General features: G+C 43.7%; 1 protein-coding gene and 1 long non-coding RNA gene across 6 annotated transcripts in view; one reads left to right on the forward strand and one right to left on the reverse strand.

The window, feature by feature from the left end:
* Gprk1 (G protein-coupled receptor kinase 1) overlaps nt 1–12,831 on the forward strand; it is a 422,403-nt gene that overhangs the window by 402,357 nt on the left and 7,215 nt on the right. For both annotated transcript variants that reach the window (XM_045755516.2, XM_045755517.2), the window contains 3 exons: nt 4,525–4,625; nt 9,528–9,690; nt 12,124–12,292. In XM_045755516.2, the coding sequence (XP_045611472.1) occupies nt 4,525–4,625; nt 9,528–9,690; nt 12,124–12,292 (433 nt within the window). The remainder of the gene's footprint in view (nt 1–4,524; nt 4,626–9,527; nt 9,691–12,123; nt 12,293–12,831) is intronic.
* Nucleotides 4,325–12,831, reverse strand: part of LOC123766423 (uncharacterized) — a 36,420-nt gene continuing 27,913 nt past the window's right edge. For 3 of the 4 annotated variants that reach the window (XR_011223507.1, XR_006773818.2, XR_011223506.1), the window contains 2 exons: nt 9,491–9,713; nt 4,325–5,025 (listed from right to left, as the gene is read on the reverse strand). This is a non-coding gene — a long non-coding RNA (uncharacterized lncRNA). The other variant, XR_011223505.1, reaches the window with a different exon arrangement.

Below are 12,831 nucleotides of genomic sequence, written 5' to 3' on the forward strand. Positions count from 1 at the left end.
CTGGTTGGTCCTCCTCCAGTCCAGTCCTCCGACCAGTCCTTCTGGTTGGTCCTCCTCCAGTCCAGTCCTCCGACCAGTCCTTCTGGTTGGTCCTCCTCCAGTCCAGTCCTCTGACCAGTCCTTCTGGTTGGTCCTCCTCCAGTCCAGTCCTCTGACCAGTCCTTCTGGTTGGTCCTCCTCCAGTCCAGTCCTCCGACCAGTCCTTCTGGTTGGTCCTCCTCCAGTCCAGTCCTCTGACCAGTCCTTCTGGTTGGTCCTCCTCCAGTCCAGTCCTTTGACCAGTCCTTCTGGTTGGTCTGGTCAACTAAACTGTTCAACGCCACTGCTTACAGTCTAATGTGTGAATTACAGCCAGGTTGATGAAGTATCCTTTAGTAGAGTTTATCAAGTCCCTTATGAACACCATGAGCAGTCTGTTAGTTATACCCCTTACATTTAGAGGGAGGACATTCAAAATTCTTGAGCCCTAATGTTAATAGCATTGTCTCTTAGCATATCCATTCCACTCCTATTTTTCAATTCCTGCTGTGCCTTTGGTCACGCAAGAATTGTTTCCAGATCTTGAATATATGTGGCTGTGTTTTACATGATATACAGTGGACCCTTGGTTTACGAATTTAATTCATTCCAAGAGACGGATCGTACACCAAAAATTTGTAAACCGAAACAAATTTTCCCATAAGAAATAATGTAAATTGAATTAATCCATTCCACACACACACAAAAAAATATTAACTTACAAATACATTTTATACAGAATACTACTCATATTTTTTACTATACAGGGACCTTAACTTTATTGAGGACTCTTGTTAGCATATGGAAGATGGTGAGGAAGGGGGAGGGGGGGGGGGAAAGAGGTGTTGTTTGGAAGGAGTCTCCTTCCATTATAACATCAGGCAGTGATGACATTTCTGGGGTGGGTGGGTGGGCTGGTTGGTTGGTTCGCTCGCTCGTTCTCTCTCTCTCACGTTTTGCAGGCATTCCACTAGGACCTGGTTGTGGCTCACTGCTTGCATGTCTTGCTAAGAATCTTTCTATACACTTGTTTTTCTCTACGTTTTAACACTTGTCTGTAGTGAGACATCACATTGTCATTAAAAAGGTTAATGCAACAGCCTGCTACAGCTTTATCTGGATGAGTTTTTTCAGCAAAACTTTGCAGTTCTTCCCATACTACACACATTTTCTTAATACAGTATGGCAGGGACACTTTCTACTACCTCTACTCACAACTATTTTCTTAGGTTGAACTTTACCACTGAATTTCTTGGTACCCCATGGTGTGATATATAATAAGAACTTTTATGTTCACAAACCAAAAAAATAAAGCAGAAAACAACGAAATTCTTCACAAAGAATTCAAGTGCGGTCGTCACTAGGATACATGGTAAACTGAGGGTGCCTCGCCCCGTGCCCAGCAGAACCCACGTGCTCGTCAACCCATACATGTATCAACAAACTCAAAATCCAAGACAAACCTTGAATACCGAGTCAAATTTTACGAGGAAATTGACCTTGTATACCAAAAATTTGTAAAGAGGGTCATTCGTTAACCGAGGTTCTACTGTAGTTGTATGGTGTAAAATAATTTAAATCATACTTGATTTGGCAATAAAATTACATTCTACATGGTCAAGAATTTTTGAATCTCAAAATACAAAAATGTTCATTGGTGTCTTTATAAAATATAAACATAAGCTAAGTTATCTCATGGATCAATTACCCAAACTTATAATGCAAGACACATTCAAAAGGCAAGATGGTGTTCACAATTTACCAAGTAAATAACCAAACTCATGGCGGCAGTTTTATTTGTTAACATAATGGCAAGGCGGCGGGTGGAGAGGATGCATTTCCCAGCATGCAGCCCCATACAGTACTTTCACCTTTGTTCTTACCTACACATCTAGAAATTTTCTACCATTTGTCCTACTTTTTTGTATATTTAGTATCATGATTTGAGTTGTGTACAGTAGGTGTAGCTGGAGTAGCCAGTAAAAAAAAAATTATGACCACTGGAAACATTTTCTACACAGATGATGGCATTGGAACAGCGTGATGCTGTGCCTTTTATGTCAGGTGTAAGTAGCAGAAGTGCCACTATGCCTTGCAGTAGGGGGGCTCTCCTTTGTTTTGTTATTTAAATAGGGGTGCTGGTCAGGGTGTCAATATTGGTTGTACAGTATTCTTGTAAATTTTACTCTATACCAGTACAGGGGTACAGTACCTCCATTTACGAATTTAATTTGTTCCCAGAGACGGGTCGTAACTCAAAAATTTGTAACTCAAAACAAATTTTCCCATAAGAAATAATGTAATTGAATTGATCCGTTCCACACACCCAAAAATATTAACTTAAAAATACATTTTATACAGAATACTTCTCATATTTTTCATACACAAAACAGTCAGGTATAAATATAAACCATAAATAAAATAAATGAACATTTAACTGTACTTTACCTTTACTAAGAACTCTTGTTGGCATATGGGAGACGGTGAGGCCGGTCAGTCAGGCTTTCACAGTTGCAACCAGTCAGTTAGCAAGCAATAAGTTTAATGTCAGACACTCGGGGAGTCTGTCTCCCGTTCTATAAGCTGGTAGGAGCAAGGAAGCCCACAGTATTAATACTGTCCATATGGCTGGGGGGGTCCAGTGTGGGGGATGAGGAGATGGAGATAGTGGGGAGGGGTGTGGGATGGGTGGATGGAGGTAGTGGGGGAGGGACCGGGGGTGACCAGCTCCTGTATTAATCATAGCTGAAAACTGGTCCACTCACACCACCGCCCACTGCTACCCACCCACCCACTTTGACCACTGTCCTGCTACCCACCCACCCACCCACTCTAACTACCCGTCCTGCCACCCACTCTGATTACCCGTCCTGCCACCCATCCACCCACTCTGACTACCTATCCTGCCATCCACTTACTCATCCTGCCACCCACCCACCCACTCCATCAAGCAACACCAGGCTGTTGCTTGGAGCGGCCCGCAGGCCCACATACCCACCACAATCCGGTTGGTCCTGCATTTCTTTTAAAAAGCAATAAATTTTTCTCTTGAAGATGTCCACGGTTGTTCCCGCAATATTTCTTATGGTTGCTGGGAGGATATTGAACAACCGCGGATCTCTGATGTTTATACATTGTTCTTTGATTGGTAAACTGAAGCGTGGTCACCCGTGCCACCAGGAACCACGCACTCGGTCCATCCATACTAAAATCAACAAAGTCGCAAGTCGAGGTAAAGGTCGTAAGTCGAGTCGAATTTTCCAACGAAATCGGGTCCTAACTCGAAAAATTCGTAAGTACTGTATTTTTATGAATACTAAAGATTCGTATGTCAAGATTCCACTGTACTAGTTTTCCATGCACTTAGGTAGAGTCTTGAGTTATACCATGTAGGGAATGTAGAGACTGCAGAATCTCTGGATATTGAGAAAGCTGGCTGTGTTATCTTGGGTGTGCTTGTCAAAATTTATACCTAACAAACCAACAATCACAGAGTGAAGGGTACACAGTCAATGGGCAATGGAAGATGGACCACAAGCATGAGCTCTAACCCATAAATCACACATCAAGTCTTGCCCTAAGGTTGCTGGCACCCTGGGTAAACTCACATTTTGTCACACCTATAGCATGTTTAAAGTGTGTTATATGGGATTTATAGCACAAAATCAAAATAGTTAATGATAAAAGAGATAACTACATGGATTAATTGCTGTGTGGTGATTAATATTGATGTAAATGAAAATGACTAACCAAATTTATTTATCACTGAAGGTAACAACCAAAGAACACGTCATACCATTTAACACTCCCTCCAAGCACTTGCTAGTACCTTTAAGACAGACAACTCTGGGAGATGCTCTAGAGGTAATCCTTCCATCAAGTAGCCTACTATATGTGACAAGTGTCGGAGTAACTGCAAAAAACCAGCGTTGAATGTAATGAACAAAGCCATTATGGATTGAAAATATTTAACGTGTAATAATTATTTACTAGGAACTTAGATGACAAATCTTTAAATTTGTCTTCTAAGAAGACAAATTTTAATTTATACAAATTCAAATTTAGAAATAATTTCTATTAGTTAAGCACTTGAATTCGAATTTATTAGTTTCTTGTTCCACATAAGCTTTTAAGCTGAATTGCTATTCAGGTTAAAAGGTCAAGAAAAGGAAAATTTCAAATGTAAATTTATTCAGATTACGCGGAAATTTGGGTCACCGATATCTAAATTACTGACCTCTGGCAGAACCTTTAATAACATACAACCAAATACTGTAAAGGTGACAAAATTTTATGCAACATTTTGATAACTTAAATATGTTGTATATTTGTGCATTAGTATTTATTGTACTGTAGAAAAATTCATTAGCATTTTACTTCGAAAGTAGCATTTTGTTTATTTAGTTTTTGTTTTAGTGTATCTCTCTTATGTTATTATATAGGAATTATTTATTAATGTGATGGAAATTGCAACTCAATTTTATGTCGGTAATGCGTTCTTTGCAGAATGTTGAACTACCTGATACATTTACACAAGAGCTTCGGAGTCTTTTAGAAGGCCTACTTCATAGAGACGTTGACAAAAGATTGGGCTGCAAAGGCAGAGGGTAAGAACAATTTTAGAAAAGAATTTTAAGTTTAGGATAATTTAAGTACATATTTTGTTAAATCTTAGATTTACATTTTTGAAGTACTGTATTCTTATTGGATTTATAAGTTTGTGCATCCAGTGCTTGGTGAGTAGGGCTTCCTTGGGTGCTTCCCTGAGCCATATCACTGGGTTCACCAGTATAAGTTTGTGCATCCAGTGCTTGGTGAGTAGGGCTTCCTTGGGTGCTTCCCTGAGCCATATCACTGGGTTCACCAGTGAACTCGGTGATATGCACTGCTCCACAAGGCCCCAAGTAACTTTGAGCCCCACCCAGATGAGTAACCTTGCAAATTGTCTTGTCCTGTAGTATAGGGGCAGGGAGCTCAGTAAAGAACCTACAGTATTTCAGTCCATCACTGAAAGTAACAACCAAAGAACACGTCATACCATTTAACACTCCCTCCAAGCACTTGCTAGTACCTTTAAGACAGACAACTCTGGGAGATGCTCTAGAGGTAATCCTTCCATCAAGTAGCCTACTATATGTGACAAGTGTCGGAGTAACTGCAAAAAACCAGCGTTGAATGTAATGAAATGCCATTTTCTGGGTGAGTCCCGGAGGCTCGCCGGAGCTATCCAGGCTGAATGGATATGTATAACTTTCTGGCATCAGTCAAAGTGAATGAAGTTCTTGCCAGAACCTAGCCCCCTCAGAGAGGCACGAGGAGCAATGGCATATAGAAACTCCCGTGTGGTTGGGAGGATATGTCTGCCATCGACCATCGATGTCTGGTCTATGTCTGCCATCGACCGGGTCAGGCACCCAGAAAGGTAGGCGCCCCAAAACAAACCCCTATTCTAGTAAAAATATTGCTACTGAAAGCCGAACGAGTGGACAGAACTCCCCAAATAAATTAGCTAATTAGCATGACGTCATCATGTCGCCGCGTTGCCATCTACACACCCCCTTCCTCGGGAGGGGGAAGAGGGAGCCCCAGACTCTCTACGCAGGCGATCCAACTGGCAGTTCTTGGCTGATGGGTGTCTGATGTAGTCACGTGCCTCTGGCTTCAGAATTCTTTGTCTCAGTCCTGTGTCTGGTGGCATGGGCCATCTCTCCAGGGTGTGTGAGAGCCAGGAGTAATATTCTGAGGTACTCGGGCTGCATGAACCTAGGGCTACCTTTCCTAGGTGCCCAGTAAGTACTGCCCTTGGGGCTTGGGGGCCACCTTCCACAAGTCACCTTGGGGTCTACCTCCATGGTGCCTTTTACTGCTCGGTACTTGGTTGCCCTTGGGGTCAGCTGGAGTGTTCTTGCCTTGGTGTGTCCCTGGATAGAGGGTAGTTGTCGTCACTGGTAGGGGCGCAGGGTACTGCACAGCTAGTCTTCTAACATTATAGCGGCCAGCTCTGTTCCGCCCGGGTACGTTGTCCTCCTGCGGGGTTTTTGTTTTGTTTTGTTTTGTTTTGTTTTTCTGCCTGGTGGAAGGTTCTCCCTTTGCTGGTCAGGTTCTGTGTGTTCTTTTGTTTTGGCGGCGTCTCCCACTAGGCCCTCGTGAGTGGACACGTCCCAGGGGTTCAGCTTTTAGAGGTTTGTTTGGTAGACTTGGGCGCCAGTTCGCAGTACCCTGCCTGGGCTTCCCTTAGCGTGTGTAATGGTTCTATTGTTACGTAAAGTATGGTGACAATAAACACAGACACTAAGATACTATATATATATTTGGTCGAATATACAGAAGTACACAGGTGATACTTTGGTGTGAGTTGAGCGCACTGAGAGTCGGTACAGTATCTCGCAAGTGTCTGCTCTAGACCACACTTGAAAGTAGACTAGTTAATGTTTGCTATTCTGCTGCTTATATGCTCGGGCAACACCTCACCGTGTTGCCCGGGCAACGCCTCACCTCATTCATCTCCAAAGGTTGACAGGAATATTAACAATGCATTTGGAGCGAGTATATTATTGGGATAATCTACTCGCTACACGTGACACCAAGGCTAAGGGCCCTGGGAAACCCCGCGGGGGCTACGTGGTCCGATGGATGTGACCAGAGTTCCCCCCTCGCATCTTGCGAGGTTGAAGGTTGCTCTGTCCCCTTGTCTTAGGGTGACACTCACCGGTTCTGCCTCCGCCATGCTGCCTGTTGGGTCAGGGATTCCTTGACCCAGAGTCGGGCAACGTTTGTTGTCTGTTCATACTCCAGTTCATCCAGGCCTCTAAATACTGTTATGTGGGTGCAGGCAGCAGCCACGTTACATGCTCGGCTTAGGTTGCTGCTACGCACTTGGTTCATTGCAGCCCAGGATGCTCCAAGACTGCCCCATTTTGGTTGTTGGAGTCCTTTGGAGGTGGGAGTCGCTTCGGCTCTGGTTCCGTCTGCTCGTCCTAGTTCTTCCCCCCTCAGTTGTGCATACTTCCTTTCCCTTGTTTCCTTCTCCGAACTGTCGGCTGGTTTCGGAGTTGGGGCAGCGTCTAGTTGGGTTGAGACTCGGGTGGCCTCGGGGGTTTTCCTCTTCCAAGGTGGCGGCGGAGGCCTTCGAGCCTGTTCCTCTAGCCATGCTGTAAAGGTCTGACCAGTGGGCTCCCTTCCTTAGTGTTTTTACGGCTGCCCCGGCTTTTTCTTGAGACCAAGGCTTTGAGGGGGGGGGGGACGGCTGGGCCCCGGTCCTGCCATGGAGGTTCTCGAGGTTGGGGAGGGGTTGCCTGGGGGCCATAGCCCCGTTTGGCCCTGCTTCAGGTTTTTTGTACACTCAGAGCGGGGCTGGCAGTTCCTGAGAGGGGGGGTTATTCCTTCCCCCTCTGCATTCATGTTTTTTTGGGTCTACCCCTCCCGGGTTCGGTTCCATATCCTTTCGGGTACATTAGTTCCGTCATTCCTGGGGGTGCTTTCACCCCATTTCCTCACTTTTTCGCAGTTATGTCGCGTTACTGTTCCCTTCGTCTTGGGTTCCCTGCATGTCCCTTGTTCAGGGGAATCTTTGGGCCCGTAGGTGCCTCCATGCCTTTGTGCTTGCTTCTCAAGTTTCTCAGGGGTTCATGACACTCGTCGATGCTTCCGATATTGTGGGAACGTCTGTTGACTTCTGGTGAGGCTTCCCTTTAGTCCTTTCTCGGACTCGTTGGTCCTCTTCCATACTACTTGTTTTCTTTCGATTCTAGTCTCGCCTTATTTTGTATTCCCTTAGTCTTGACGTGCCTCATATTCGTTACATACTCCTTGCTGGTTTGTGTACGATATGTGTACATCCGACTGGTGTACGAACCGCGCCACCCGGAGGGCGGGTGGTGCGGTTTGTACCTCGGGCGCAGGGGCCGGGGTGATCGTTTTGTTTTAGGGAGGTGAACACGTGTTGGTGTTCTGCGTCCGGTCTCGGGGGGTTTTCTGCGCCTTCTCGCCCATCTTCTCTCTCCAGTCATTGCCCCCAGATGCCGGGGTGTTCTAGATTTTATGTGGGAAATTCACCTCGATTCTTTTTTTTTGCTACGGGTGTGTGGTGGCTTGGTGTAGCGTCACCTCCGCCTCTATACTGCACCTCGTCTTCTGCTGGGCTCGTTTCTCTGGACATACTTCGCTAGCGTTGCTCCCTGGTATATTGCTCGGCTCCACTGTGTTGTGACACGGTCTTGTTTCCGCTCTGCAGGTGAGATTGTGCAGTCTGGCGACACTGTCGGCTAGGGGCTGGTTCTCGATTTTGGTGGGGTGTGGGTGTTGTGTTTTGCTTGGCCACTTTGTGTAGTCTTGCTGTGGCCTTCCTTGGTTGGTGTATCTTGTTCTTAGTTACACTGTGGGATGCAGCCTTGGTATTCAGTGCCTTTTGGTTAATCTTTAGGCACCTGAATCTTTTCTCAGTATTCCTTGTACTCTCTTCTCCCTGCCAGTTTTTGTCCTCTCCTAGTGGTCCTCCCCTAGTTGTGCTTGTGGGGGTTGCACTCTGGATCTTGGGTCCCGCCTCTCAGCTGTCGTTCACCTGGTGTCCCGGTTCCTGAGCCTATTGGGCTCTTTCATCTTTACATTTGGTGCTGTGTCTGGTGTCTGCCTCCGCCACATCGCTGGCTCAGGCTTTCCATCTGTTACCTGCTCTGACACTGGCTGGGTTCTTTCTCATGTCCCTGTGGCTCATTTGGGTACTCAGTTTCCACCTGCTCCCCCTTCCCCCTCCCGGGGAGGAGGGGGGGGGGGGGGGGTTGCGCAGACGGCGGTGCGGCAACGTGATGACGTCATGCTAGTTAGCTAATTTTGTTTGGGGAGTTTTGTCCACTCTTTCGGCTTTCGGTAGTAATATTTTCACCAGAATAGGGGTTTGTTTTGGGGCACCTACCTTTCTGGGTGCCTGTTCCGGTCGATGGCAGACATAGAATGCTCCCAAGCACACGGGGGTTTCTATTGGCCATTGCTCCTCATGCCTCTCTGAGGGAGTCAGGTTCTGGCTCGTGGTCCCCGGTAGGCAAGAACTCCATGCACTTTGATGCCGAAAGTTATACATATCCATTCAGCCTGGATAGCTCTGGGAAGCCGAAGGGGCTACCCCCCAGAAAATAAGGGAAAATATAAGTAAGATAAAGTAAGAGCTGAGATGAGCCAAGGAGGAAATTAGGAACCTGTCATAAACCACCCCATGCCCAAAAAGAACACAGATATATTTAGAAAATATGACACCATTATTTCATGCACTGTGGACATTTTCTATAGAGGACAGTATGAAAAAAAAGAATAGGTATGGCTAAGAAGTAAATTTTTCTAGGATTTTATTTGGAATTCAGTTAATTCTTATTTAGAGTATTGATGACTAGGAATAAAATGTAATACACAGTACACTACTGTACTCTGAAATTTACAACTACTGTACCGTGTAAGTATGTATAATAGATCTTTCCCTTACATTTTGGGCATTGTCTTTAATATGTTCCTTTATCCAGGGCTGATGAAGTTAAGGAACATCCATTTTTTGGCGGTCTTGACTGGCAACAGGTGTACCTGCAGAAGTACCAACCTCCTCTCATCCCACCTCGAGGTGAAGTTAATGCAGCCGATGCATTTGACATTGGTTCGTTTGATGAAGAGGATACAAAGGGTATTAAAGTAAGGATTCACCCATTACAAACCTGTTAAAACAAAATAAAATAATTTCTAATGGTTTTAGTTCTTCCTAAGAATTTTTCCTGTGTTCATACATGCAACTCCTATACTGTATCATTACTGTATAAGCTGCCTACAGTCTGTGCAGTATTGGATTTTGTGAATTTGAATAATTATGTGGTTAGTCCTCAAAGTACAACTAAAGTATCAAAACTATTATTTTACTACTTTTTCTCGTGAAATTATTAATCTTTATTTAAAAGTATTGTACAATGCTCCTTTGAGAGACCGTCACTGGTTCTCCTCTTCCTGATATTTTCCCTGTTTACCCGTGGTTTCTTGGGGTTTGCTCCGGCTCAAGAGTGAAGGGCTGGGTGGTACCGGACCCCCTATTTGACTAACACTGCCATGTGGTGGTGGGATGGAAAGCAGCAGGGTGGTATTTTGGTGGTTTGGGATAGTTTTGAGCTGTTTGGTATTATATTCACCTGGATTGTAAGGGTCTCGAACCGTAGACCCCACGATACAGTCCAGGCGAATGGAATGCTTATTTCCACGGAAGTGTGAATGGCGATTGTTTGTTATTCATTCATACCAAGCATTTCTTTGAGTTTTTGTTACATTCTTAGTCTTTTTGGCAGAATTTTGTGTGATAACACCTTAACCCCTTGGATGCTCGTAATTATGGCCTGCAACATGCCCAAGTGCAAGGAAAAAAAATTGTCTTATAAAATTGAGGCGTTGATGAAGCAATTGTCAGAGGCAATCAGCTCCACCTGAGCTGTCAGGCGGGAGTGGCCACAAAGATATTATTACCAAATTATTTTAATGTCTGATTTTGTCTTAGTTTTTTGCAGTAATATTATTCAATAGTGTGTAGTGTGATATATTTATATAATAAAATGTGTGAATCATCTCTATACTCAAAATTATGGTGTGCATATTAGTGATTCAGTTATTATATTCATAAAACAATAACAAATAGGTTTGCTGTTATTACACTATATATGCAGGTTATACATAAGTATCTGCATGTTTTGTTCACCATAACGAACCACTTAGTTGGTAAAGTGAGTCAAAACAACAAGGAGTGGCCACTACACACCAGCCAGCCAGCTGACGCCACCTCCTTCCCTTCCTCAACAACACCTCACTCACCAACATTCCTCCTACCACTATACCGTTTTTGCTTTTATTCACTATATAAAGACATTATATATAAGTATCTACATGTTTTGTTCACCCATAACTGTACAACTAAGCTGGTGTGGTAAGTTCAGACAATAAGAAAGGTTGCCACAGGGTCAGCCGACAGCTGCCTCCCTCACTCATTCAAGGCCAGATGCACTAACATTCTTCTCCCAACCATACTGTTTTTACTTTTATTCACTATATACAGACATTATATAGTATCTACATGTTTTATTCACCATAACTGTACAACTAAGCTGGTATGGTGCCCAAACAGCATAGTGGCCACCATACACTGCACGACAAGTTGTGCAGATGACACCACCTCCCTCGCCATAATGGCTCCTACCAACATACTCCTTTTGCTGTTATTTACACTAATACACACATTATATGCAAGTACTGTATCTACATTGTGTTCACCATAGAGAACCACTAAGCTGGTATGGCGAGTGCAGACAATAGCAGGTGGCCACAAAGTCAGCAGACGATGCTACCTCCCTCCCTCAGCATTACTCCTCCCACCATACAGCACAGCGCTAATTATCACAACAATCCTGCTATTATCAGAATCCTGGTCATTTTTTATCACAGTCTTGGGTCTTCTTTAATACTATCATCGCTAAATAATACTAGTTTCATATATTTTTTGGCATTTTAGGCGATGCTGTGCACACAAGTTGAACAGCAGTGCTGTTAGTTCATGCTGCGTGCACCAACCTTGGTGGCTCACTCAGTACCGAAGGTCTCACACCCAGGAATGTTGCCTACAACTTTTTTTTTTTTAAATGGCATCTGTTTAGAAGAGCTCTGAGGAAGCTTATGTGAACCCTGTGTAGCTGTGGAACTTTTAAATCTTGTGTGGTACTCCAACACAGCTACAGCTGTGGTGCGCAGTTGTGCGACAGTTACTCACCCCAGTTATAGCTGTGTTGCGCACTTTAAGGGTTAAGCTCCCTCACCTGTGGGTGGGGGGCAAGTGTGTGGTCCCTGCCCCAGTAATCTCATATAGTCATAGACATCTGATAATATGGTATTGGCCCTGGGGTACCAGTCTATAAGTTCTGAGCAGCCACCGAGGAACCCCAAGACAGGAGCATTTTATTATGCTTGGTTTAATTTTCAGCTGTAGGATGTGGTACATCTGTTTCATGATGCCAAGCAAGGAATAATGTGTCCATAGATACTGTACTCTGAATATTTAAACAAAAATTGAAAGCATTATTTGCATCCCTCTTATAACAGTTAACTGAAGCAGACCAGGAACTGTACAAAAACTTCCCACTAGTAATCAGTGAACGGTGGCAGACTGAAGTGGCAGAGACTGTATTCGATACTGTAAACCAGGAAGCAGATAAGGTTGAGAACAAACGACGTGCAAAGCACAAATTTAAGTTTGATACAGATGAAAAAGGTAAGTTGTATGTCTGTCTGTTTAATATGCAAATTATAAAGTATTATATTAATTTATTTGCCCAATCAAAATAAACAAAAGAACAAAAACTGAGTTGAGTTTAACTATGAATATGGAAAATTCTTTTGTTGATTATAAAGGTACAGTATCTTGAAGAAAATGGTATTTGAGAGCTTCAAGACAAGAACCTAATACCATTAATTTTGTGCTTTTACACTTGATGATTACTCGGATACCATGTTGAAACATCATTGGATTTCTGATTCAAAATACTTTTAAATATAAAAATATCCTGAGAACATCTGGGCTACTGGGGGTATATGATTTCTGAAGAATAGTATTTATGGTATTGAAACCTGTTTGCTAGTGATGCTTGGTTAAGGGGAATTGTTTGGTTGAACCCCATGCACAAGTGAGATAATGATAAATTAATGATTAATATTGTGTAAGCAGAGAAGAGCTGGAATTAGAGTATCCGATTTTCAGAAGCATGCAAACTATGTTTGATTTTTATTTTGCATGTGAACTTTAGTTTTTTC

Source organism: Procambarus clarkii, chromosome 62 (assembly GCF_040958095.1).
Source record: "Procambarus clarkii isolate CNS0578487 chromosome 62, FALCON_Pclarkii_2.0, whole genome shotgun sequence".
NCBI lineage: Eukaryota > Metazoa > Arthropoda > Malacostraca > Decapoda > Cambaridae > Procambarus > Procambarus clarkii.